This window comes from Canis lupus, chromosome 12 (assembly GCF_048164855.1).
Source record: "Canis lupus baileyi chromosome 12, mCanLup2.hap1, whole genome shotgun sequence".
NCBI lineage: Eukaryota > Metazoa > Chordata > Mammalia > Carnivora > Canidae > Canis > Canis lupus.
In genome coordinates, this window is record NC_132849.1 from 4966782 (window position 1) to 4994053 (window position 27272).

Consider the following 27272-nt stretch of genomic DNA (forward strand, 5'->3'; position numbering starts at 1 on the left):
TTCTATACATTTGTACCTTGTAAAGCATAAAGTGCTTGGCACAATGTCATGAACAATTATACCTCTAGAATGTCTGCCAAGGGGTAGATTTCCTATTTCCCATTTAGTCCTCACCTGGATGCATCATCAAAGAGCTGGTCCACATGGGCCACCTCAGATTCCTTCTGTATTACCCATGTTTCCAATTCTGCTAGTTGTTTCTTACGCTGCTGTACACAGTCCATCTTTTCTAGTTCTTCATCAATGAACTGCCGAAGTTCCTCCATTGAGATACCCAGCTCCTCGACCACTGCTTGTTGCAGCTCTGCAATCTCTTCAGACTCCACTGCAGCTGTAGCTGCATCCAAACCAATGCACCCAGGGAGGGAGGACATGCTGTTGCCCTTTACACAGAAAGGAAGACTAAAATTATCTTAGGAGTTATTATAACCGTTAAATTTCAATATCCTAATAAAACTCACTCCTACACTACAACTTGTTATCCAAATACAGTTAGGTTTGATTGTGTTCTCTCTCTCCATTCTCCTGGATTTGATGCTAAAATTTTATAGCATTCTTTTTTTATTATTTAAAGATTTTATTTACTCACGAGAGACAGGAGAGAGAGAGAAAGAGAAAGACAGAGACAGAGACAGAGGGAGATGCAGGGGCTTCAAAAGTTGCCTGAAGCGGGACTCCATCCCCAGACCTCGGGATCACGCCCTGAGCTGGGGGCAGATACTCAATCGCTGAGGCACCCAGGCGTCCCAGATTTTATAGCATTCTTATCATATCCTACAGACTACTGGGCCTAAAGATTTAAAAGTTTGAGGGTATGGAGAACATATATTATGCAACAAGGAGCTACCGAAAATAATGTTTTTAGGAAACAGAAGAGAATCAATTTGCTGAGGAAAGTATTTCTGTGACCTGTGTTCCTTAATTGACTAAAGGGGTCAATCTTTGTTTGCATGCGATGCCAATTTGAACACCCGTTTCTACCTAGAAAGGAGCGGTTAGGGCAGCCCCGGTGGCGCAGCGGTTTGGTGCCGCCTGCAGCCTGGGGTGTGATCCTGGAGACCCGGGATCGAGTCCCACATGGGCTCCATGCGTGGAGCCTGCTTCTCCCTCTGTCCGTGTCTCTGCCCCTCTCTCTCGGTGTCTATGAATAAATAAAATCTTAAAAAAAAAAAAAAAAAAAGGAGCGGTTAGTCTATTACTAACTCGTTTCCTCTTTATATCCTTGTTCGCTTTACATTACTTTGCTTCCAAGTGGAAATTTACTTTATGAAGTCATATTAACACTTATGCACACAAAAGCAAAACGGTCTCCCAAAAGTAAAGGGAAATTAAAGCAATCTGGGAATAAAATGTAGCTACCTTAAAACTACAATTCAAACAACCCATGCATTGGTGTTAACTGCTCTTTTGAACAAACGGTTGAAGCAAAACTGATGCCAGAACGCCGTGCGACCCCAGGACCAGTTCTCATCGCCTCCATTTTCCCTTGGCCCGCAAACCGCCCCACCTCCGCGCTACCCTTTTCGGGGCTGCGTCCCACCCACCCGCAAACCCAGCTCAACCCCGCCCCCGCTCGCCTCTCGGGGAAGACTTCCTTCCCACCCACGCCCAACCTCCTCCCACAAACAAAACGTTCCAGACAGGCCCCTAGCCTCCAAATACCTCAGTTAACAGTATTTCCCACACCTCCCTGCTTCCAGCTACAACGGTTCTTTTTCACCAAGCGGACCCCAGACTGGAGACACAGGGGTCGGCCTCGAAGGGGGAGAACCAAACCGTAAGGAAGGGGAGCAGGGGGAGGGGAATAAGCGTGAGGAAGGGAGGGAAAGGGAAGCAAAAGAGACGCCCGGAAGCAAACCTCAGGTGCCGTTCCGGTGGCCGCGACGGTGGCCTGACGGGGTCAAACCCAAAGCCTCCGAGCGCCCCTCCAAGGCCCGGCAAACTCCCGCAAGCACGCATGCGTCAAAGCAGAGCCTTCCCGGCACACGTGGGAGGCAACTGGCCGGGTGAAGTAGGCGCCGGCCTGGAGAATATTGTGTCTTGTGTCTCTTCCCCCAACCCCAGCTAATGGCAGTAGTATTAAGTTTATTTTGTAAAGACTCAGTTGGCGAACACTTACATTTAGATTTTTTTTTCACCCGGTTATTACACAAGTGGTACAAATTGTAAAAAATGGAGGAATATCTAGATGTAGTAAGAAGAAGGCGGGGTACGTGGTGGCTCAGTGGGTTAACTGTTGATTTCAGCTCACGTTGTGATCTAGGGTCCTGGGCTGGAGCACCGAGTAGGGCTTTGTGTTCACAGAGTTGGCTTGTCTCTCTCCCTCTGTTCCTCTCTGTCTCAAAATCTGAAAAGAAAAATGTGACAATATCCTCTCCTCCTTCCATTACTTATTGTTCCTGCTGCTTTGAGGTCAAATAAATTAGTTTTCTAGGCTTGTATGTATACAGTCGTGAATGTGGATTTTTTTTTTTTTTTAAGATTTTATTTTTAAGTAATCTTTACACCCAGGGTGGGGCTTGAACTCACAACCCTCTGCCAGCTGAGCCAGCCAGGCAACCCTGAATATGGATTTTGTTTTGTTTTGGTTTCACATACGGACATCCCTTGAAGTCAGTAAAAACTATACCATTCATCTTTTTGACAATTGCACAATACTTCATAGTGTGGCAAAATAATTTTTAGAAAGATGTTCTCAGTTTTTAGCTACTACAAATAATAAAATGATAAACATTAACATCATTTACGTTACATTACAGTGGCCCCACCTTCTTCTTACTACATCTAGATATTCCATTTACATTACAGTAGATTACAGTACATTTTGAAGTAGTACTTTCATTTCTATAGCAGAGATTCCCCAAAATGGAATCTGAGTATAAAAATAGATATACACTTTTTTTTCATTTTAATAGAATCTACTCTCAAATTACTATTCAAAAATGTTGAAACCATTCTTATTCCCACTAGCAAATCTTTGAACATATGTTTCCCCACACCCTCATTAAGATTGGATGTTGACTATTTAATTTTTAAGAATTTTATAGGTCTTAGGGGATCCCTGGGTGACTCCGTGGTTTAGCACCTGCCTTCAGCCCAGGGCATGATCCTGGAGTCCCGGGATCAAGTCCTGCATCAGGCTCCCTGCATGGAGCCTGCTTCTCCCTCTGCCTGTGACTCTGCCTGTGACTCTGCCTCTCTCTCTCTCTGTGTCTCTCATGGATAAATAAATAAAATCTTAAAAAAAAAAAGAATTCTATAGGTCTTAAAATAGTATCTGCATCAGGATAGACTAAGCTGTGTTGTAGAAACAAACAATTTCAAAAGCTTAAAACAAAAACCATGTATTTCTTGCTTAATGCTACATAATCATATCTAGTAAGTTGACTTTGGAGCTCTGCTAGGATAACTGCTCAGGAGCCCAGGCTGATGAGTAAGTCAGACCAGAGGAAGAGAGATCTCTAGTGGGCCTCACATTGGCAGTTACAGTGATTCAGGACTATTGCATTTACAATTCATTGGTCTGACTGAGTCATAAGGCCCTACCCAATCACAAGGGGGCCAGGAAGAACAGTCATGTCTCATATCTGGAAAGAGAAAGAACTGTGTGTATTTGATGAACCAGCAGAATTGACTACCACGTTATTTCATCATTACTTTAATTTGTTCAGCTGTCTTTATACTAACCGCACCTAAATTCATTTAAAAGGTATAAACCAGGGCAGCCTGGGTGGCTCCCCAGTTTAGCACCACCTTTGGCCCGGAGTGTGATCTTGGAGACCTGGGATCTGGTCCCACGTCGGGCTCTCTCCATGGAGCCTGCTTCTCCCTCTGCCTGTATCTCTGTCTCTCTCTCTCTCTGTCTCTGATGAATAAATAAAATCTTTTTATTACAGAGAGAGAGGCAGAGACACAGGCAGAGGGAGAAGCAGGCTCCATAAGGGAGTCTGATGCAGGACTCAAATCCGAGGCTCCAGGATCATGCCCTGGGCCTAAGGCAGGATCTAAACCGCTGAGCCACCCAGGAATCCTCTGTAATACTTTTTATTTTTAAGCAGGCTCCATGCACCGGGAGCCCAACATGGGACTCGATCCTGGGTCTCCCTGGGCTAAAGGCAGGCGCCAAACTGCTGCGCCACCCAGGGATCCCTGTAATACTTTTTAAATGAGCAATTCAACTTCTAGGAATTAAACTCCCTATCTTTGAAATGCATGTATTTCAATATGCATACCTTTGATATGAGGTAAGAGCTAAATTGTCTTCTGCAACATTGCATGAAATAGCAAAATATTTAGAAACAATACAAATTTCCATCAGCAGGTGTTGGTTAAACAAATTATGGCACACCCAAACAGAATACTCTTCAACTATGTTTTTGAAAAAAAACATTGGTAGAGAGTAATCTTTAAGTAATGTTATTAAGGGCAGCCCCGGTGGCGCAGCGGTTTGGCGCCGCCTGCAGATTGGGGTGTGATCTTGGAGACCCGGGATCACACCCCAGGCTGCAGTCCCACATCGGATCGAGTCCCACATCTGGCTCCCTGCGTGAAGCCTGCTTCTCCCTCTCCCTCTGCCTGTGTCTCTGCCTCTCTCTCTGTGTGTCAATAAATAAATAAAATCTTTTAAAAAATGTTATTAAATGAGAAGAACAGGTATAGAACACAGTATATATAGCACACTTTTATTTGTATAAATAATACATTTTTAAACATTTTTTAATTTCATATACATAAAAGATCACTGGAAGAACACAGATTAATATTGATTGAGAAGAGGGCAATTGGAAGGTAGCAGATGTGAATGGGAGTAAGGGTTTTCATGGTACACTATTTTATAGCTTTTGAATTTTGAAACATGAAAGTGAATAGTTTATTCAAAATTATTACATTAAAAATTAAATGAAAAGGAACATGCTTGGAAAAATACACACTTCTACAATATAAAAACAAACTACCTTAACAGCAGTTACCTCCAGATAGAAGGATTGGGAAACATGACAGTATCTAGGAATTTTCTGCATTTTTACCCTCAGTAATGTTTGAAAATTTTTTTACTGTGTACATTTACTCCTTTTGTAATAATAATTTTAAATGTTGACTCAAAAAACCACATATAGATCCCAACACACACACACACTTTGTAGATTTTATTTTTTTTTATTTTTTAAAAAAATATTTTATTTATCCATAAGAGACACAGAGAGAGGCAGAGGGAGAAGCAGGCTCCCCACAAGGAGCCCGATGTGGGACTCCATCCCGGATTCTGGGATCAGGACCTGAGCCAAAGGCAGACGCTCAACCGCTGAGCTACTCAGGCATCCCACTTTGTAGATTTTAAACACTGGAAAGCATCTGGCCAATAAGATTTCCCAAACCAATTGGATTTGTAAGCTGCCAGTTTAAGGTGAGTGAAAGGAATGTTTAAGGGCATCAGATTAACAGAGATAATATGAGCAATAAAACCGGACAGACCTCTCCCTCCCAAAAAATCAAACCAAATCAAAACAGAGAAACCCAAGGTATGTGGGTTGCAACTCCCTGAATCTACACACCAGGGATCATCTAGCTATTGGGACTGGAAATATTCTACTGACCCATGGCTAAACTGCCTTCCCCCCTGAACAGCATTTCACATTGGCCCTGTGGGTTTGCCTTGGGTAGGTCCTCCATTTTTTGGTCTTCCACAGATAATCCACTTCTTCTGACTAATGCATTTTTTTTCTTAAGTTACTGTAGAAACTCAGGTTAACAGTCAAACCTGTGACTCTCTAGTGGCTGCCTATTGATATTCTCATTAATCATATGTATACTTGCATTTTATTTTAAGGGGTGAGGGAAAGGTGACTATCTCAGTTCCTGGAGGGAATACATGGTAGCTTTCCAGTACTTACATCAATCTTCATCTGCTTTCATTTTACCTTGACCTTCCCCTTGTCCTGAATTTTTTTTTTTTTATCAAAACAGTACAAATAAACTTTCTTTCTCTCTTTCTTGCCTTACTTTAACCAATATAGCACCCTCTGTTCTAGTGAAGGTAAGGTCTAGTACCCCATTGCAAAGCTTTGGTTCCCCTGCCTCTGTTTTCAAATAACCCTGGGGACTTACTCCAGCCAAGGCAGTCCTGTTTGCAGGAGTCAGAAACAGAAATAATTATCAAGTCTCTGCTAACAGTGCATGGATAGGTTTATGTCTCCATACCATTATGTTTCCATACTGCTGTTAAAGCCTGGTTCAGGGATGCCTGGGTGGCTCAGTGATTGAGTGTCTGCCTTTGGCTCAGGTCGAGATCCCAGGATCCTGGATCAAGTTCCACATCGGGCTCCCCACAGGGAGCCTGCTTCTCCCTCTGCCTATGTGTCTGCCTCTCCTTTGTGTCTCTCATGAATAAATAAATAAAATCTTAAAAAAAAAAAAAAAACCCAAAAACCTCATTCAGCCTGGTCCATGAATATGTGTCTTATGTAATGGCTGCACACTGGTCCAAGTTCCTGCACAAGCACACGTGATGCCCCATATTTAGATTCCAAGGTTATGGTTCTCTTGATTCACATCCTCATACTGTTGCCCAGGATATTTGGCCAGCATGGCTGAGCCTGAGAGCTTTTACAATCACTGTCTTTATCACTTACTGTGCTAGACTCCATCCTCTTCAGTGGTGGGCCTTGGTCAGTGGCCAAGATGCCCTCTTTCCTTCTAGTGAATTCTCTCATAGGCTTTCCTGCTGGTTGGCCATAGTCTACTCTACCAAATTCCCCTAACTTCAGGTTTTGGAGAGTACAGATTATTATTTCCTTCTCTTTCCTTTTAAAAGATCCCTGGGATGATGATGACAACCACCACCATCATCACTGTGTGTGAATACATGAGTTTCCCGTGATTACCGTAATGAATTACCACAGACTCGTTAGCTGAAAACAACAGAAATTATTTTCTCACACTTCTAGAGGCTACCAATCTAAAGTCAAGGTATTGGCAGAGCTGTATTCCCAACAGCTTTGAGGAGAATCTTTCCTTGCCTCTTCCAGCTTCTGGTGGTTCTAGTCAAAGGTCCTTTAGTTTGTGGTTGCATGACTCCAATCTCTTCCTCTGTCCTCACATGGCCTTTGCCTCTGTCTCTCTGTATCTTCTCTACTGTCTTTTTTTTTTTAAGATTGTATTTATTTATTTATGAGAGACACAGAGAGAGAGGCAGAGACACATGCAGAGGGAGAAACAGGTTCCATGCAGGAAGCCCGATATGGGACCCCATCCCAGGACTCAGGGATCACGCCCTGAGCCAAAGGTAGATGCTCAACCACTGAGCCACCCGGGCGTCCCTTCTCTACTGTCTTTAATAAAAGACATTTGTCATTGGACTTAGGGCTCACCCAGATAATCCCAGATGAGTTTATCTTGAGATCCTTAATTATATCTGCAAAGATCCTTTTACCAAATAAGGTCATGTTCTTAGGTTTCAAGGGTGAGGACATGGACATATCTTTTGGAGGGCCCCTTTCTTTTCTTTTCTTTTCTTTTCTTTTCTTTTCTTTTTTAAGATTTATTTATTTATGATAGACATAGAGAGAGAGAGAGAGAGAGGCAGAGACACAGGAGGAGGGAGAAGCAGGCCAATGCCGGGAGCCTGACGTGGGACTCCAGGATCGCACCCTGGACCAAAGGCAGACACTAAACCGCTGAACCACCCAGGGATCCCCTGGAGGGCCCCTTTTCAATCTACTAGATGTTATTTTATAGATTAGGAAATGTGGGGTAAGAAAGATTAAGGTATTCATTAAAGGCAAATTACTCCTCCTCTACCGCAGATCTTGGCCTACTTGAGAAGAGTAGCAGATTTTACAAAACCCATACACTACAAAGGTCCTGTTAGGGGAGCCTGGGTGGCTCAGTTGGTTGGGCCTCTGACTCTTGGTTTTGGCTGTGATCATGATCTCAGGGTTTTTGGATTGAGTCCCTTGTGGGCCCCAAACCCAGAGTAGGGCTCTGTGCTCAGCATTGAGTCTGCTTGAGATTCTTTCTCCCTCCCCCTCTGCTCCCTCCCACCCTGCTCTCTCTCTCTTTGTCTCAAATAAATGAATAAATTTAAAAATATATATTATTATTTTTTAAAGTCCTGTTAGACTCTTATCATAGGACAGTTGGTTCCTGCTGGCCTTGTATTTGCACAACTAAAGGAATCTGCTAAGACTGCCTCTAGGAGTACTAGTTTTAAATGGTCCTTACCAAGCTTCATTATATTAAATTATATCATACAGTTATATCCAACTATCTTAAGGATATTTGATACTGAAGAATTGAAACCCATGGCCTTATTTTAATCAATGAGTTCAACCTGTCTCAGTCCCATTTTGAAACCATTTCCCTGAATAGGAACAATGTAAACTGGCTTGTGTTTCATCCTTTTAATTATTTTCAACCCACCCTTATGTGCCTATTGTGGAATGCAAGAGTGAGAAAGCTAACACAAAGAATGATGAAATAATATAAAGTCTGGGTCATAAATATCTGTATAGAAGATTTCAAGCCTCCTGTGAGGGGGAGTGTATCAGGCTTTTTCATAGTTCAGCTCAGAGATGGTTCTGTGGTTGCAGAGCTGGCCTTGTAAGGATTCTTCACCAACTTGGCACACCGAAAAATCATCACAATTAGGAAGAGAAACAGAAGAACAACAAAGGCAATGGCGAAGGCTTTGTCTACGTCAACACTGCTTGACAGGCTTGAATCATCCATGGGAACACACAGCTCTTTACCCTTGTTTAGCTGTAGCTACCTCTTCAGGTATATCTTCAGGTTTGTCATATTCCTAGACAAAAGAGGATAAAACAAGCTTATTGGTTCATATATGTATGCATGTGTTTTCTTAATAACATTATGTTAGGGACACCTGGGTGACTCAGTGGTTGAGCATCTGCCTTTGGCTCAGGGTCTGATCCCAGAGTTCTGAGATCGAGTCCCACATTGGGATCCCTGCATGGAGCCTGCTTCTCCCTTTGCCTGTGTCTCTGCCTCTCTCTGTGTGTCTCTTGTGAATAAATAAATAAAATCTTTAAAAAAAAAGTTGCAGAGAAAAATAAAAAATATACTTCCTGAATGAAAACAAATAATCCCATAGCAATCTGCTGATAAAAGTGGAAAGGGACCCACAGGGAAGACTCAAGGCAGGTTTTACTGAAAAGGCAAATACATGAACTGAACTGAGGCCTGAGAATGAGTGTTTACCAGACAGATCAAGGTGGGAAAGAGGAGAAGCTGGACAAGAGAAGATATCACAAGTACAAACATGAACGCTTCAGGGAGGACAGTAGAGTATGTTTGAGAAACAGTAAGTGCTCATTTAAGTATTTGGGATGCATTCTCCTATTGAAGAATAGGCAGGAGCCATAGCCTAGGCCAGTTCATTAGGGGCATTCTATGGCACATTAAAGACTCTGGACTCAACTTTGCAATCAATGGGGAGCCATTGGAAAGCTTTTATTTTTATTTTTATTTTATTTATTTATTTTTAAAGATTTTATTTATTTATTCATGAGAGACACAGAGAGAGAGAGAGGCAGAGACACAGGCAGAACAAGAAGCAGGCTCCATGCAGGGATCCCGACGCGGGACTTGATCCCAGGTCTCCAGGATCACACCCTGGGTCGAAGGCAGCGCTAAACCACTGAGCCACCCGCAAAGCTTTTATTTTTATTTTTGTGGAAAGTTTTATTTATTTATTTATTTTTTTTAAGTTTACTTTTTTATTTATTCAGAGAGAGAGACAGAGAGACAGAGACAGAGTCACAGGCAGAGGGAGAAGCAGGTTCCATTCAGGGAGCCTGACGTGGGACTTGATCCCTGGTCTCCAGGATCACACCCCGGGCTGCAGGGGGCGCTAAACCGCTCCGCCACCGGGGCTGCCCTTGGAAAGCTTTTATTTTTTTATTTTTTTAAATTTTTTTTTTAATTTTTATTTACTTATGATAGTCACAGAGAGAGAAAGAGAGAGAGGCAGAGACATAGGCAGAGGGAGAAGCAGGCTCCATGCACCAGAAGCCCGATGTGGGATTCGATCCTGGGTCTCCAGGATCGCGCCCTGGGCCAAAGGCAGGCGCCAAACCGCTGCGCCACCCAGGGATCCCTGGAAAGCTTTTAAACATGGAAATTATACTGTTAGATATTTGTGTTAGAAATACCAGACTGGCAGGAATGTGGAGGACGCATGAGGCAACAACTAACCCAATATTCTCTCATTCATAGGAGCTTCGAAGGGATTCAGGACAGCAATCCTCTCCCCCCAGCACCCATGTGTCACTTTGGCATATGCATCATTCAGAACTGAAGGCATTTGAGACCCTGAAGCCTCAAGAACAGCTTTTGTCTCTCTCTTAACCACACAAAAAATTCTAAATCTGGGGGTGTTTCCCAAAATAAGGGTTATTAAGGGAGATAAATTTTGTCTGAGTGACCCATCTGTATGGTATGGCAATCATCTAATTGCCAAACATCCGCTCTTTTTTATCACCCTCTGAAGTGCATTCCTTTCCTCTGAAATCCCAGCCCCCTACTCCCTTCTCTGTAGTTCAGAATGACATATATATCTCATCTTGCCTGTCTTTGGAATTTCCATGTCTATAGGGAGTCCCTGTATGTACACCTATTAAATTTGATTTTTCTCCTGTTAATCAGTCTCGTGTCAATTTGATTCTTAGTCCAGCTAGAAGGACCTTGAAGGGGACAAGAATTCTTGCTTCCCAATAGCTTCTAGAGGTCAAAAATCTAAATGTTTTGATATTTTAAACTTCTCACAGCATAGATTACTTTAGTGCTTGCACTCAGTAAGAAATGTTTGTTAATGTGGAAACCAATGTCAGAAGGAACACTCTGCTTCTCATGGGTGTAGAGTATGACCCTCATCTGATGAACAAACTCAGGTGGGGTATATTAGTCATAGAAATTTTTCTAAAAGTGGTGGCTGGGGGCAGCCTGGGTGGCTCAGCGGTTTAGTGCCTGCCTTCAGCCCAGGGCGTGATCCTGGGGACCCAGGATTGAGTCCCACATCAGGCTCCCTGCATGGAGCCTGCTTTTCCCTCTGCCTGTGTCTCTGCCTCTCTCTCTCTCTCTCTCTCTCTCTCTCCCTCTGTGTCTCTCTGCTTAATTCCTTATGGTAGAGCTCACATTGCATAAAAGTGAAAGTTATAAAATCATAGAATTTCATAGTTGGATGACTTGTAGTCATCTTATGGCACCAACCTTCTAATCATTCCTGGGAAGTCCCTGCTTTAACTACTTGAGTGAGTTCATTGGGGGCCTTCAGGGGCCAGAAATGACTATCTTCCAAGGTGGCCCATTTTCTAAAAGTACTTATTTTTTCTTTCTTTTTTTAATTGAAATATAGCTGACACACAATGTTATATTAGTTTCAGGTATACAGTGTAGTTATTCAACAATTCTGTATGTATGCTATGTTCACTACAAGTGCAGCTGCCATCTGTCACCATACATTATTATAATACCATTGACTATATTCCCCGTGCTGTGCCCTTCATCCCCATGACTTATTCATTCCATAACTGGAAGCCTGGACCTCCCACTCCCCTTCACTCATTTTGCCCATCCCCTCTCCACCCTCCCCTCTGGCAACCACCTTTTTAATCTTTGTATTTATGGATCTGTTTCTGCTTTTTGTTTGTTTCATTTTTTAGATCCCAAATATAAGTGAAATCATATGGTATTTGTCTTTCTCTGACTTATTTCCCTCAGCATAATATCCTCTACTTTTATCCATGTTGTCACAAATGGCAAGCTCTCATTATTTTTTCTGCCTGAGTAATATTTAACCATATGTTGTATACACAACCTCCTTTTTATCCATGCAACACTTGGATTGCTTCCATATCTTGGCTATTGTAAATAATGTCGCAATAATAAAAGTAGTTCTTCACATTGGGGCTAATCCATTTCTTTAGCACTGCTCTACTTTTAACTTAGAACCATATAGAGTAGCACATATCTTTTGCATACACAAGATTTTCAGGTTTTGAAGATAGCTATCAAGTACTTGTTGACTGATTTCCTTAATCATTTTATAATTTAATAATTTCTCAGAGGATATAGTCTATCACTCTAGTCTTTTTCCACTGAAAAGATCCAGTGTGTCTATATCCCCTTTAAAACATGGTGCCCAGGAGGACCTGGATGGCTCAGTGATTAAGCATCTGCCTTTGGATTAGGTCATGATCCTGGGATCCTGGGATCGTGTCCCACCATTAGGCTCCCTACAGGGACCCTGCTTCTCCCTCTGCCTATGTCCCTGCCTCTCTCTGTCTCTCATGAATAAATAAAATAAAATAAAAAAATCACAGTGCCCAATACAGAATAGAAAACCCACACAAACTCAAGATTATTCATCTAGGTACCTTCTATTGCTTGAGATAAGATCATGATGAACCTTGTGCTAAAATTGGAATGATATAGAGAAGATTAGTATGGCTCCAGCACAAAGATAACACACAAATTCATAAATCGTTCCATTGGTTTAACTAACTGTAATTTAAAATAAAAACTTGGAAGAAAAAAAAATCATAATGAGCCTTGAAAATCTGCATAAAGAATTTGAATTTAATTCTTCCAGACTTGGGGAACCACTGAAGGATTTTGAACAGATAAATGAGAGCAGCAGCTATATCTTACTGTGCATACTGCTGACTCTAACTGAAATGTAAGCTGTAAGCATTAGGTCTGTGTCCCATTAGTGGCATAGCTTCAGTGTCTAGGACAGGGCTGGCACATTGTACGTGTTTAGTATACCTACATAAATGAATTAATATCTATGTCAGTGCCTGGCATGTTAAGCATACTCAAATCATGTTTGATGAGGGAAGGTAAATCATCAAAGCCATATTTTAGGAAGATAACTGGCAACAGTGTGTAAAAGATATTGGAGACAGGAAATAGATACCATAGGGTGGAAAACAATTAGAAGGCGTTGTAGCAGTCTCAATGAGAGGCAACAGAAGTGTAAACTGTGATGATATAGTAACAAAAAGGAAGGAATGGATATGAAAGAGGATTTGACATGATTTATAAATTAAATGGACATATAATGGACTCATTAAAAGGAAGTGATAAACTCTGGGGTTTGACTTTGGATGGATAAAAGAAAAATGTTACCATTCATAGAATTATTTATTTTAGGAATTAGCAGCTATTTTAAGGGACTATGATGAATTCAGTTTGGAGTAGGTTGAATTTAAAGGTACTAGTGTGATATGTTCAGGAAGCAGAAATGTGGGACTGAGTAAAGAAAAGCAAGATCTTTAGAGTTGAGTCACCCAAGTGCCGGGAAGTTGAAATCATAGAAGTGGATGAGATGACCAAAGGCGAATTTGAAACAATGGAATGCTCGCTTTTATGTCAAAGGAAAGAGATCAAGAAACCACAGTTGGAATAGTTATAAGTAGGAAAATCTGAAGAGTGTGGAGTCACGAAATTGAACAGATGAGAGAATTTCAAGGAAGAAGGGTGGCCAACAGCCTCAAATGCTGCAGAGAGACGGAAAGCCTTCAGTATCTGGAAATTGGAAAACATCAAGTCATATATGATTCTTCTCCCTATTTAATTAAATCTGAATTTCTGGGGGCACCTGGGTGGCTCAGTCAGTTAAGCATTTGCCTTGGGCTCAGGTCATAATCCCAGGGTCCTGGGATTGAGCCCCATGTTTGGCTCCCTGCTCATCAGAGAGCCTGCTTCTCCCTCTGCCTCTGCTGCCCACTCTGCTTGTGCTCACGCATGCTCGCTCTCGCGCTCTCTCTCTCTCTCTCTGTCAAATGGATAAATAAAATCTTTGAAAAAAAAAACCAAACTGAATTTCTGAACTTTGAATCTAAGGTCTCTAGTTTACTTATTCAAACTTCTCACTCATGGCTGCCAAATTCTACCAAGCTAATTTTTCTACTGTTAGGCTGATATCTTTCCTCTCTCCATCTCAGAAAGTAAATTGAATTCCTATTGGAAAAGTTAAAAAAGAGAAAAAAAAGTTGATGTTATTTTGGTTCCAAATAGGTCATGCATGTTCTTGGCTCTTATTTTCATAGGCAGGGGTCACATTCTAGGTCTTTTTTTTTTTTTTTTTAAGATTTTATTTATTCATGAGAGAGAGAGAGAGAGGCAGAGACACAGGCAGAGGGAGAAGCAGGCTCCATGCAGGGAGCCGGATGTGGGACTTGACTCTAGGATCATGCCCTGGGCCAAAGGCAGATGCTCAACCGCTGAGCCACCCAAGCGTCCCACATTCTAGGTTTTATACATCCTGAAGTTCATATAAGTTGGAGGTCTCTCTTTAAGAAAAAGAATGCAAGATTTTGAATACAAAATTCAGTAAGAAGTTTTTGAGAATGGAAAAAAAAACAAATTATTGGAGCCTTGTATATTCAGTTTTCTTTCTTCTCAGACCCCTTCGGCAAAATCACTTTTCTGACAGTCAAGTGACAGATACCATGGTAAATCCGAAATCTGTTTTCCAAAGTGAAGATCCATTCTAGAATTTTTTTTTAGTGGTTCTTCAGGTTTCTGTTTTGTTTGAAATAAACAGCAGGTCTGCTCCGGACTAAAGTCGGGAAAGGGAAGTGGGGCATGAATCGAGTGGCTTGTGTAAAATCTTGTACTGCTAAAATAGGGTAACAGACTAACAGCAATTATAAATCATCAATAATTGCGCCTCAGATAAACCTCATTGGCTATGATACTACCACTGCGCCAAGCTCCTGCAATTGTAAATCGACAGTGGGAGTTTCCTTTCACTAGACACTTCCCAGAAAGATCAATCCCCTCTTCCTTTCCCGTGTTGCCTTCCCAGATCACTTCATTTCCCCCATTTGTTGCCCAAGCTTCTTAAAGATAAATAAAAAAACACCTAAAAAAGATCCTGTTTTTCTCTCCCAGCCAGAAGTTCACTCTAACAGGAGAGGTGATGGTGAGGAAATAGAAAAAGGAAGCTCTCTTCCTCTAATTCCTGAAATCAAAGACATCCTCTAGGCAATAGGATCGACAGAGGCTCCCCCAAGTTTGCCTCAAAACAACACTGTGCCTCTTCCTTAAAGTTTCACTTTTCCAGAAAAGCTCTAAGGAAAACAAAAGTTCTTTATTTCCCTTCAGTCATTTCCCTAAGTATTTCCCAACTTTGTAGAGAAGTGCTATGAAACTCAGAAGGATTGCTGGAATTATTCCCATAAAAACTTCACCAGAACAACAAACACCACGGACAGTTATTTACCTTTTAAGAGAGAGATATCCGAGACTGGCTGTTGGTGGGGCAGTCTTCTCCTCCTCTAGCACATCTCTTGACAGCCTCCCCCATTTTTATCAACCCCCTCTTACAAAAAGGCAAGTGGTTGGTCACTCTTTCCCTTCCCTACTCCCACGCTGCACTCAGAAGCTTCATGAATAGTTCAACTAAAACAGGATCACATTTCAGACACTCCCATAGAGAATGAGAAAATGATCCCACTAGATTAAATTGGAGCCCAGGTCAGTAGAAGAATATTTCCACAGCTCTGCCAGGCTAGGGGTGGTCAAGGTTAACTGCTCAAGTAATACCTTGTCAGTATATCACATGAGTGGTAGAAGATGAGTCCGGAGCCAGCTTTTTGGTCTATGTGATAGTTCTCTGGATTGCTGGCATCCCCTGGGAAATTGTTAGAAATGCTAATTTTTGGTTCTGTATTCCTGCCTTAATGAATCAGAAACTTTGGAGGTATCTGTATCTGCACTTTAACCAGCTCCTCAAGGTGACTGTCATGTCTGCTCAAATTTAAGAACTATTTGTCAACAAGATCGGTGAAGCTCAAAATTCCCTTTCCTCAAAAATAATTTACTTAGAACATTTGAATCAGAAAAGTCAAAACTGGGATGCCTGGGTGGCTCAGCGGTTGAGCGTCTGCCTTGGGCTCATGGCGTGATCCTGGGATTCAGGATTGGAGTCCCACATCGGGCTCCCTGCATGGAGCCTGCTTCTCTCCTCTGCCTATGATTCTGCCTCTGTATCTCTCATAAATAGATAAATAAAATCTTTAAAAAAAGAAGTCAAAACTATTTCACTTAGTATTAGGTATTATCAGTACTCACATATGCCTTAAATGCAAAATTTACTACAATTTCCTCTAAGGTTTCATGTGGTTTATTAAAAAAAAGACTTCTATAGGACATGTGTGTGTCCGAGCACATGTGCACCCTTTTCTGTCTGTATGTATATATGCTCTATAAATTTACAGAATATTTCTGGAGGGACATACTCCAGGGCTCCAAGATGAGGAATTAGGTGGCTCATACTATACCATGCACATACGATGTACTAGAAAATTCTTTTTGAATACTAGTTACATTTTCAAATTTTTATTACTTTAAAAAGTAAATTACTTTAAAAAAGTAACTCTCCTGAAAAAGTTCTATATTTAATAAATTTTACTGCATGCCTGTTGTGTGTCAACCACTGTGCTAGATGCTGGGGACAGAATAGAGAATATGGTATGATCCCAGTTCTCATTTTGATTTTCCCAAATAATATGAAATGTAGCAATTTAAAAATATTTTTAGTTTCTAAATTTCTCTTGCCCCTGACCATACAATCGCAAATTGTGTGGAAGAAATGAGGGCATTTGTGTTGTTTCACATTTATTAGTGAACCAACATTGCAATGGATATCCTTGCACATATTTCTCTGAGCACCTGTGGAAATGTTTTTGTGAAATATATTCCTCAAAATATTAAAAATATAAACATTGGGTTGTAGGATATAATCAGAATTTTAGTAGGTATTGCCAAATTACACACTAAAAAGTTTATTGCAATGTGCAAAATAGGTACAAAAATGCCTGTTTTTTCATAATGCTACATTGGTTCTTTTAATCTTTGAAATATTTGTCCAGCCAAAAGTTTTTAAAAGCTTGCATTTCCCTAACTACTATGGTATTTAAGCTTCTACTGTCCGTATATCTTTTTCAGATTTATTGTACCTTTCCTTTCCCTTCTTTCATTGGGCTATTCATCTCTTATTATTGATTTGAAATTATGTATATAAATATGTATATACACACATGTATACACCCATACACACAGATATATTAACTACATATTTTTATTTTAATTTTATTATTTAAAAACATTTTAAAATATTTTATTTATTTATTTGAAAGAGAGAGAGATAGTGAGAGAAAGGACTATTGGGTAGGAGAGGGAGAAGCAGGTTCCCTGCCAAACAAGGAGCCCAATGCAGGGCTCCCTCCAAGGACCCTGGTTTCATGACCTGAGCTGAAGGCAGACAGCCAACTGAGCCACCCAGGGGCCCCAACAATTTATTTTTACTTATAATTTTTGTGATACACGTTCTTAGTTCCTATCCTTTGCCACTCCCACTTCCTCACTTTTGAAATAGCTCTCTATCAACATCAGTTTCCAGAATTCAACCTCTCTTCTCAGCCTATTAACCACTTTCTAGCTTCTCTTGTTTTCCTAACCAGTCTCATCCTCTCTTCTGCATCTCTAGAATCTTCCATTCCCAAGATACTGATCTAATTTGTCAATCAGTTATCTAATTCTGGGTAAATTCCTCTATTTCCTTTCCTCTAACTTCTGAATGTTGGCAGAGAAAGAAATAACAATGCTCTGTAGTTTCATGAATGTTTATGCCCTCTTACTTAGGGGTCTCAGAGCATTAGACAATCTTTTTGAATTTTTTTTATTTTTTTTTTATGATAGGCACACAGTGACAGAGAGAGAGAGAGAGGCAGAGACACAGGCAGAGGGAGAAGCAGGCTCCATGCACCGGGAGCCCGACGTGGAATTCGATCCCGGGTCTCCAGGATCACGCCCTGGGCCAAAGGCAGGCGCTAAACCCCTGCGCCACCCAGAGATCCCTAGACAATCTTATTTGTTACACATTTTTAGTTATACACTTCCCCAAGTTACCCACAGCTCTATAGCTAGAACCAACATCACTTTTACCTCTTATTCTTATTCTCAGCAGGAGTTTGACTTATTATTCATTGAGAATCAAAGCCACTGAACAGGAGTTGTCAACTTCTTTTTTTCCACTCCAAAATGTCTACACATTTTTTCTAGAAAGGTGCCTTGGTTTTTCTGAGAGTAATACTTCTACACGCAGCCCTAACCTATCTCTTTGTCTCCCCCAGGACCAGTCTCACTTGTTTTCTTGGGCATATATATTTTGTCTTTAATTTGCCCCTTTTCACAAGCTCAGTCTGTAGACATATTTTTCTATTCCCACCCCATCCTATCCCCCATCCCAGGTACCATTTGATTACATTCCCTTCACTGCCATATTTCTTGAAAAACTGTTGTATGCTATCTTCCTATATTTACTCACTTTCTATGCACTTCTCACTCCCTTTTACTATGGTTTCCACTCCATCTACTCACCTTAGATTTGCTCCTCATCTCTGTACATGTGATGCTGTTACCCAAACTCTTTTATCTTGAAACTCCTTTGGCTTCCATTGCTCTGCTCTTTCCAGATTACCTCTTCCTTCTGTCATTTGAAACTGGAATTTATCTCTCTTTTTCTTTTTTCTTTCTATCTTTTAATTTCCAAAGCATGTTCATTCACTTTGATAGTGTACATAACTATTCTTTTACAATGGGCCATGACATCTATATTATACTAATTATACAAAAACAGATGCAAAATAGTGTTAAGAAACTTCCTTGCCGGGGCAGCCCTGTTGGCGCAGCAGTTTAGTGCCGCCTGCAGCCTGGGGTGTGATCCTGGAGACCCCTGGATCGAGTCCCACGTCGGGGTACCTGCGTGGAGCCTGCTTCTCCCTCTGCCTGTGTCTCTGCCTCTTTTTCTCTCTCTCTCTCTGTGTGTGTCTCTATGAATGAATAAATAAAATCTTAAAAAAAAAAAAGAAACTTCCTTGCCAGGATGTCTGGGTGGCTCAGTGGTTAAGAGTCTGCCTTCAGCTCAGAGCATGATCCTGGAGTCCTGGGATGGAGTCTCACATCAGGCTTAAAAAACAAACAAACCAACAACCCAACTTCCTTGTCTGAAATTATAAGACTAAGTGTGTGTGCATATATTTTTAAAATCCTTTTAGGGATCCCTGAGTGGCTCAGCGGGTTTGGCGCCTGCCTTTGGCCCAGGGCGTGGTCCTGGAGTCCTGGAGTCCTGGAGTCCTGGGATCGAGTCCCATGTCGGGCTCCCTGCATGGAGCCTGCTTCTCCCTCTGCCTGTGCCTCTGCCTTTCTCGCTCTCTCTGTGTCTCTCATGAATGGATGAATAAAATCTTAAAAATAAAAAATAAAAAAAATCCTTTTATTCCCATTACATCCATTTGGCTGAACTTTATTAATTAATATCTGCTCTTCTTATGTTCTCTTTTCTTGTGAAAGACATCAATTATCTAGTCAGTAAAGCCAAATCTCCTTCTTCTTTGCCATACTCCCACCTTTAGTCATCAAGTGCTAACAAGGCACTTTCCTAATTTTTTCTGGAATGGATCTAATCTCCATGAGAGTTATCTTTTGCAAGTCCATTTCTTCATAAGTCTGACCTGTGAGATTTTAATTGCTCTTCTGCAGTTTTCTCTTCTTTAGTCCATGGTGACAACTCCAGGTCTGTTTGCTTTTGCAGTTTTCGTATTAATGGTCATATTCTTAAGGACAGTAGCACAAACATAGTTCTTAGTCTCTTTCTGCTTAGCAGTAATTGGTTTAAAGCATGGATGCAAAGTTTTATATTGAGACTTTATTGCTAACAATTCCTTTAAGAGTGTAACTGGATTTTTCTTGCCTGCTAAATCAGGATAATTAGTCTTCATTTCGGGATCCCTGGGTGGCGCAGCGGTTTAGCGCCTGCCTTTGGCCCAGGGCGCGATCCTGGAGATCCAGGATCGAATCCCACGTCCGGCTCCTGGTGCATGGAGCCTGCTTCTCCCTCTGCCTGTGTCTCTGCCTCTTTCTCTCTCTCTGTGACTATCATAAATAAATAAAAATTAAAAAAAAAAAGAACCTTCGTGAGCTAATACATATTAAAAAAAATTAGTCTTCATTTCATATTCCAGCTTGTACTGAGTGTAATCCAGATCAGAGTTAGCTTTCTGGAACATCAGTCTCATCTAATTGACCTCTGTCTCCATCTTGAATAGTTGACATTCCTCAGACTCCTGAAACAGGCATTTCCTGAAGCATTCTTTGTGTCCTTTTGCTTGTATCTTTTAACTATGTTACTATCATTTTCTGCAACCACAGTCTCTTGCAGTTGTTGCGTAAGTTTAGGTCTAGATCCCAACCTCTCTTTGGGGCAGTAGCCCTATGATTTCATGTGTTTAATAAGCATTTTTACCTGGGTGTCCCACCAACCAATCCAACAAACAAATTTCAACCAAACCTGAACTTCCAGTTAGCACCAGTTTCTGTTGATATCATCCAAAAGCCTTCTTTGACATCCCAACTTCTTTTCACTCCATATCCAACAATTTCACTGCAAACCTTGTTATTTTGTCACAACAATTTTTATGGCAATCATTATCTGTTCGGTTTCATTGACCTATGTCTGATCTTTGTAATTGCTCCCCTGGATTTGTGCAGTAGCTATTTACCTAAGTGGATTTTCTCTTCTAGTAAACCACTCGCCCCATAACCTGGATCACTCTTCCTTAAAATTTTAACATCAAAAAAAAAAAAAAAAAAAATTTAACATCCAGAAGTAGGGCTTCCAGAGAAAAGATGATTTTTAAAAATATAAATATTGGGATCCCTGGGTGGCGCAGCGGTTTGGCGCCTGCCTTTGGCCCAGGGCGCGATCCTGGAGACCCGGGATCGAATCCCCACATCGGGCTCCCGGTGCATGGAGCCTGCTTCTCCCTCTGCCTGTGTCTCTGCCTCTCTCTCTCTCTCTGTGACTATCATAAAATAAAAATAAATTAAAAAAAAAATTAAAAAAAAATATAAATATTTCTTATGCAATATTTCGAACATACTTATACTAACAAAATCACTTGTTGTTTATCTGAAATTTATTTTATTTATTTTTATTTTTATTTTTTATTTTTTATTTTTTATCTGAAATTTAAATTCACTGGCCAACCTGTATTTTTATTTCCTAAATCTGGCAACTCTATCTGGAGACAATAAAACTGGTGCATTTGCAGACCACCATTTTAAATAATTTAAAAAACTGCCTTACCATCATGATTATGGTAAGGAAACAACTTGTAATAGTTTAAAAATTAATGGTAAAAATAGTAACTTTACTATTGCTAAGCTGGAACTGTACAATAGGTCATTTCTTATTGTTTTTTTTAAAGATTGTATTTATTTGAGACAGACAGAACAGAAGCAAGGGGGAGCCGGAAGGGGAAGGGAGAAGGAGAAGCAGACTCCCCACTCATCAAGGAACCCAATGAGACCGGGCTAGATCTGAGGACCCTGGGATCATGACCTGAGCCAAAGGAAGACACTCAATCTACTGAGCCACCCAAGCCCCCCACAATAAATCATTTCTTCATCAACTTCTTAATTTTCATTTCTACTAAAATTAGAAAATCTGAATTCACAGCAGGTTTGTCGGGTACTGCAATGAGTTATGGCTACCAGATCATTCTGAATAGTTGGATCTAACGTGTATCTAGTATAGCAGATAATTTTTAATTGAAGGCAGCTTTCAGTAGTTTTCTAGATCCTACAGAAGGACACACAGCGACTTCGAAATTGAATGTTTCAAGTTGGGAGAGAACAAAGTTGCATTTAATTGTATTGGTTACACTCACTTCGGAAAGCATTTTTCCCCCATTCAGCTTTGATGTGGTTTAAAATATATTCAATAATGTGTCATTCATTTTTTTCTCTGATGAAGAAATAAAATTAATCATGTATTGGGAAATAATAAGCTCTTGGCAATCAAGGCATTTGCATAACAATCTGGTTTTCTTACAAAATCCTGATACTTTGATACTTTGTTCCCAAGATTAAAAATCATGGCATTTATCAGAATTGGCACCACAAAAGAGAAGTTCTCTTTTGATCTGTATCATGACAGTATGAACTCTTCCAGAAAATTGTGCCCAAGAGCATAGAAAATCAATAAACACTAAAAATAAACGCACACAAATAGAGATAGCAAACTTCAGGTAACTTTTTTTTTTTTTTTGTAACTTTTTTTTTTTTTCTTCAGGTAACTATTTTGGATTGCAAATGAAGAAAAATTAAATGTTCAAACCATCTAATTAGATAACTATTTGGAAACCAAAAAATCATGTCATTTAGAACTTGAAGTAATCAATTCAAATTAATAAAAATAATGAAAACAGTGCTTGAAAAAATATTTTTTGTTGGTATTATCTATATAGTAGAAAATTGATCTTTTACTCCAGCCCTTATTAAAAAACTTGTGAGAGCATCTTCTCCATTACTTGTCTCCTTACTTCACTGCAGAAAAAGCAGTCTTCTAAATTTACCTATTTCTTCTCAAAGATTATGCTTACTGGCTGCTATTTTACTATTTTTACAGTTCGTACTAATTTGTTCTATGCTTTATCAGAATCAGGAGGAAAACTCTTTGGCTACCAACTGTTCTCTGAATAAAACAGAAAATAGAGGGACGCCTGGGTGGTTCAGGGGTTGAGCTTCTGCCTTCGGCTGGGCTGGGTGGTAATCCTGGGGTCCCAAATCCCGCATCCGGCTCCCTGCACGGAGCCTGCTTCTCCTTCTGCCTGTGTTTCTGCCTCTCTGTGTCTCAAGAATAACTAAATAAGATCTTTAAAAATAAATAAATAAATAAATAAATAAATAAATAAATAAATAAATCAGAAAATGGACTACATTTTGTTTATTGTAGGAATAATGGCTTTTGTACACCTAAAGCTACAACTCCTTCAGTGCTGATCTCAAGATAATTTTTTCACTTTCTCAGACATCATCAAATTATTATTATTATTTTAAACATTTTTTATTTTTTATTTTTTTTAATTTTATTTATGATAGTCAGAGAGAGAGAGAGAGAGAGAGAGAGAGGCAGAGACACAGGCAGAGGGAGAAGCAGGCTCCACGCACCGGGAGCCCGACGTGGGATTCGATCCCGAGTCTCCAGGATCGCGCCCTAGGCCAAAGGCAGGCGCCAAACCGCTGCGCCACCCAGGGATCCCTATTTTTTTTTTTTTTAAGATTTATTTAAAAAAAAAAAAAGATTTATTTATGATAGACACACAGAGAGAGAGAGAGGCAGAGACACAGGAGGAGAGAGAAGCAGGCTCCATGCTGAGAGCCCGACGCGGGACTCGATCCCGGGACTCCAGGATCGCACCCTCGGCCAAAGGCAGGTGCCAAATCGCTGCGCCACCCAGGAATCCCCAAATAATTATTTTTTAAATGAAAAATTTTCTAGGGATCCCTGGGTGGCGCAGCGGTTTGGTGCCTGCCTTTGGCCCAGGGCGCGATCCTGGAGATCTGGGATCGAGTCCCGCGTCGGGCTCCAGGTGCGTGGAGCCTGCTTCTCCCTCTGCCCCCCCTCCCCGTGACTATCATAAAGAAAAAGAAAAATTTTCTAAATGAAAATATTCTTCTGTGACTTCAATTATTTTTCTTTTTTACTGTGTCAATATTTTTATTATTTCTCTTAGCGTTCTCCCAACCTACATATAAACTTTTTACCTTTGAAATATTACAAAAAAATTTTAGTGGAAAGTAAGTGTTTCTTCCATTTAGATTCCAATTTGTTGCCTCAGAACTAAGTATAGGTAACGGTTTTCCATGTATCCTTCCAAAAGTTCTTTTTTTCTTGTCTTTATTATGATATATATCAAACTATAGGAATGTGTAAAGTATATGTGTGATTTTTATTTTGTTTTTAAACAAATTTTTATTTATTTTTTAATTCTAGTATAATTAACATACAATGTTATTTCAGGTGTACAATATAGTGATTCAACAATTCTTTTTTAAGATTTAAAAAATTTATTTATTTGAGAGAGAGCAAGAGTGAGAGAGAGAGAGAGAGAGAGAGAGCAGGAGTAGGGGTAGAGGGAGAACCAGAGGCTCTGCTGATCAGGGAGCCCAAATGGGGGCTCCATCCCAGGACCCTGGGATTATGACCTGAGCTGATACTCAACTGACTGAGCCACCCAGGCACCCTGATTCAACAATTCTATACATTAGTCAGTGATCATCACAGTAAGTTATACTTTTAATCCCCTTCACCTATTTCACTCATTTCCCCCCCACCCTCTCAATAACCTTCCCCTCTGGCAACCATCAGTTTGTTCTGTACATTTTAAGAGTGTTTTTGTTTGTCTCTTTTTTTCTTTGCTCATTTGTTTCTTAAATTCCACATACGAGTGAAATTATATGGTATTTGTCTTTAACTGACTTATTCCATTTAGCATTTTACCTCCTAGATCCACTCACGTTTTTGCAAATGGCAAGATTTCAATTTTTTTTGTAATATTCCATTGTATACCATATCTTTATTTATCTATTGATGGACACTTGAGTTGCTTCCATACCTTGGCTGTTATAAATAATGCTGTAGTAAACATAGAGGTGCATATATGTCTTAGAATTAGTGTAACTTCAATTTTGAATGATAAACCAAATAACAAGTTTCTGGGCATTTTTCCTTATGTACTACATATATGCTGTGAAGTGATTCATATTATGTACATCATGGTGTCCACTGTCGGCAAATTCAAGGCTAATATTGCCTTTTCATGTTATATCCCAGGATTCTTTGTGGTGTTTGATCATGGATTTTTGCTAATGGCTTGTTATACTTTCTCCAAGCAAAACACTTGTTAACTTTGTAGCTAGTTGTATCACTGAAACAAAATGACTTTTGCCATTTTTTAACCAGGGATGTAACTTGATCTTTTTTATCCACAAACTCATCCATTTCATAATGGAAAACATTATTTTGCATTCATTCTGGAAAAATACATTTTATAACGTAATGAGGTTATTGTAATTGGTTCAAAAATGACTTGTAAGTTTTGATGGCTTTTGGAGTCAGGGTTTGACAATACTTGTAGTGGGCAATGGACAAAAGGATTGTTGGTCCAATAAAATCCAATTTTTAGATAATCATAGTTGTGGTTTTTTTTAAAAAAAGATTTTATTTATTTGAGATAGAGCGAGGGAGAGAGAGAGAGAGAGAGCGAGTGCGCCTGAGTAGGGGGAAAGGCAGAAGGAGAAGGAGAAGCAGGCTGAGCCGACTCAGGGCTTGATCACAAGATTCCCAGGATCATGATCTGCGTTGAAAGCAGACGCTAAACTGGCTGAGCTACTCAAGAGCCCCATAGGTATTCATGATTATACTTTGTATTTACATTTTTATTTATTCATCGCTGCTTGGGTGAACTTATCACATGTAAAGGCACAAAACTCGAGTCCATATCTAAACTGCAGTCTTGTTTAATAGCTACCTTTACTACATAATTTTTTTTTCATAATTTTGAATTGAAATTCTGTACTTGTTAGTTTTTTCATCATTACTTCTTATGTGTCAATGTACTTCTTTAGAGTGGATGCTTTTTCTCTTTTGATGAATTGGAAATACAACACAATAAAATAACAAAGAAAAAATAATTTTAACAATGTAAATAATAATATACAAATTATGTTAAAATACCTCAGCGGAGATAAACTACTGATAAGGAGAGAAATGGATCAATGTAATCTTGTATTACATATGTAATCTATAAGAATGCAGATATACTCAATAGCATAATGAAATTTGTTAAAATTCGAATTAAATTGATATTAAACAATAGGTGAAAGATAAGTAAGGTGGTAGTATATTGTAGTGCTAAAATATGTTCCTAGAGTCAGACTTCTTCAGTTTGCCTTGCACATCATTACTTACTAGCTGGTTATCACTTGCTTAATCTCTTTGCTTCTCTTTCCCTATCTGCAAGATGGAATTAATAATACAATCTACATCACAGTGTTGTGAGAACTAAATGAGTAAACACACAGAGCAGTTTGGATAGTGTCTGGCACGAATGCTTAGTGCTTCCTATTATTAAAAAAATCTGTTCAGTCCTCATCTTATTACTTCCCTACAAAAACCCATCATTATGTCCCTATCATTGACCAATGGAAGTCATCCCACTCTTAATCAGAATACCTTCTTTATACAACGCCTTTTGTTTTGGCTGTCGGTACCTCTCTCACCAGACCTTAAGCGCCCAGATTGTTTTACACGACCAGTTCCATACCAGGCACTCAAAAATTATTGAGTCTTTTTTTTCACCAGGGACAAAGGTCCTTAATGGAGGAAAAAAATTCTAGAAAGGATTACAAATCACTGTGTAAAGTTTAAGCATTAGAGCCACTAAAGAGGGTTTACGAAACAAATCGTCTGCACAGTTTTCAGCCAGGAAAATCCACCACCTAGGGCAGCCCCGGTGGCGCAGCGGTTTGGCGCTGCCTGCAGCCTGGGGTGTGATCCTGGCGGCCCAGGATCGAGTCCCGCGTCCGGCTCCCTGCATGGAGCCTGCTTCTCCCTCAGTCTCTGCCTCTCTCTGTGTCTATAAGTAAATAAGAACTTAAAAAAACAATCTACCACCTAGCTAAGCTTTTGAGTAAAAATGTTTTTCGCCTACGTCACTCGATCACTGACCTCTGACGCACAGGAGGCGGGATTAGAGAGAGACAGCTGGACTTCTTTTTTGCCCGCCCTCCTCCAATGGACTGGCGGGCACATTGGCCAGCCCTGCCTTTTGCATTCTCATTGGTCAGTTGCCCCGAGGAGGCGGGCTCTGAGGGAATGACTCCATCCACTCTTTGGGCGGGGTCCGTCCTCCGGAGGCTGGGGCCTGTCGGGGCGGGGTGTGTGTTACCGCAGCCGCCATCTTTGATTCCGCGGTAGCGGTGGCGGCTGTAGGGAGCCGCGTCTGGGGAGTGGCTCTCCCCTCCCCCTCCCCCCCGGTTCGGTGGCGGCGGCTCCTCCCACTCGGGGGGTGGCGCGACGGCATTGGCATCTACGGCCATGGCGGCGGCTGCTGCTAACCCCGGTAAGTAGACGGAGGACTGGGGCGCCTCTAAAAGGAGGAGGGGCTGAAGGGGTTGGCTGCTGAGGAGACCCAGGGCTGAGCGGCGGTAGTTGGGGCTGAGGGCGCTAAGACTAGCGGAGGTGGCCGACGGGTGGGGGAGGGGAATGGCGGGGGGAGGGGCCGGCCCTAGGGATCTGGGGGAGACCAGAGGTGGAGGGAGGGAGTTCGTTGGGGCGAGTTCTGTCGGAGCGGTTCCCTTGGTTGGGCTTGGCCTGCCTCCACTGTCCTGGCGGCATT

The 27272-nt window shown here is 40.8% G+C and overlaps 3 protein-coding genes, 1 long non-coding RNA gene, 1 other non-coding gene and 1 pseudogene across 19 annotated transcripts in view; 3 read left to right on the top strand and 3 right to left on the bottom strand.

Moving 5' to 3' along the window:
* The window catches only part of SETDB1 (SET domain bifurcated histone lysine methyltransferase 1), a 33229-nt gene extending 31257 nt beyond the window's left edge, over window positions 1-1972 (bottom strand). For 3 of the 6 annotated variants that reach the window (XM_072769257.1, XM_072769262.1, XM_072769256.1), the window contains exons 1-2: window positions 1360-1511; window positions 115-383 (exon numbers count right to left, since the gene is read on the bottom strand). In XM_072769257.1, coding sequence (XP_072625358.1) covers window positions 115-383; window positions 1360-1386 — 296 coding nt within the window. In that variant the 5' untranslated portion in view covers window positions 1387-1511. Of the gene's footprint in view, window positions 1-114; window positions 384-1359; window positions 1512-1662 lie in introns of those variants that run through there. The other 3 variants (XM_072769261.1, XM_072769259.1, XM_072769260.1) reach the window with 2 other exon arrangements.
* Window positions 1550-10658, top strand: LOC140600948 (uncharacterized). The gene is made up of 3 exons (XR_012004043.1): window positions 1550-1777; window positions 8589-8775; window positions 10234-10658. It is a non-coding gene; the product is annotated as an uncharacterized lncRNA (long non-coding RNA).
* Window positions 8385-26855, bottom strand: CTXND2 (cortexin domain containing 2). 4 transcript variants are annotated; one of them, XM_072769288.1, is made up of 2 exons: window positions 26603-26855; window positions 8385-8800 (listed from the first exon to the last, which is right to left on the bottom strand). In XM_072769288.1, the coding sequence occupies exon 2, from the start codon at window positions 8725-8727 to the stop codon at window positions 8560-8562; it is 168 nt and encodes a 55-aa protein (XP_072625389.1). In that variant the 5' UTR covers window positions 8728-8800; window positions 26603-26855; the 3' UTR covers window positions 8385-8559. The 4 variants fall into 4 exon arrangements, with proteins under 4 accessions (XP_072625389.1, XP_072625390.1, XP_072625391.1 ...); XM_072769289.1 differs by lacking the exon at window positions 26603-26855 and adding an exon at window positions 20378-20484; XM_072769290.1 differs by lacking the exon at window positions 26603-26855 and adding an exon at window positions 18409-18823.
* Window positions 12411-12513, top strand: LOC140602064 (U6 spliceosomal RNA). The gene has a single exon (XR_012005102.1). It is a non-coding gene; the product is annotated as a U6 spliceosomal RNA (small nuclear RNA).
* LOC140600945 (SKA complex subunit 2-like) lies at window positions 19155-20322 on the bottom strand (annotated as a pseudogene).
* Window positions 26785-27272, top strand: part of ARNT (aryl hydrocarbon receptor nuclear translocator) — a 69836-nt gene continuing 69348 nt past the window's right edge. For 6 of the 7 annotated variants that reach the window (XM_072769263.1, XM_072769265.1, XM_072769270.1 and 3 more), the window contains exon 1: window positions 26785-26996. In XM_072769263.1, coding sequence (XP_072625364.1) covers window positions 26972-26996 — 25 coding nt within the window. In that variant the 5' untranslated portion in view covers window positions 26785-26971. The remainder of the gene's footprint in view (window positions 26997-27272) is intronic. The other variant, XM_072769266.1, reaches the window with a different exon arrangement.

What these genes read in the sequence shown, in the direction of transcription:
- CTXND2 (XM_072769288.1), bottom strand. Translation starts at nt 8,727, where the DNA reads ATGGATGATTCAAGCCTGTCAAGCAGTGTTGACGTAGACAAAGCCTTC.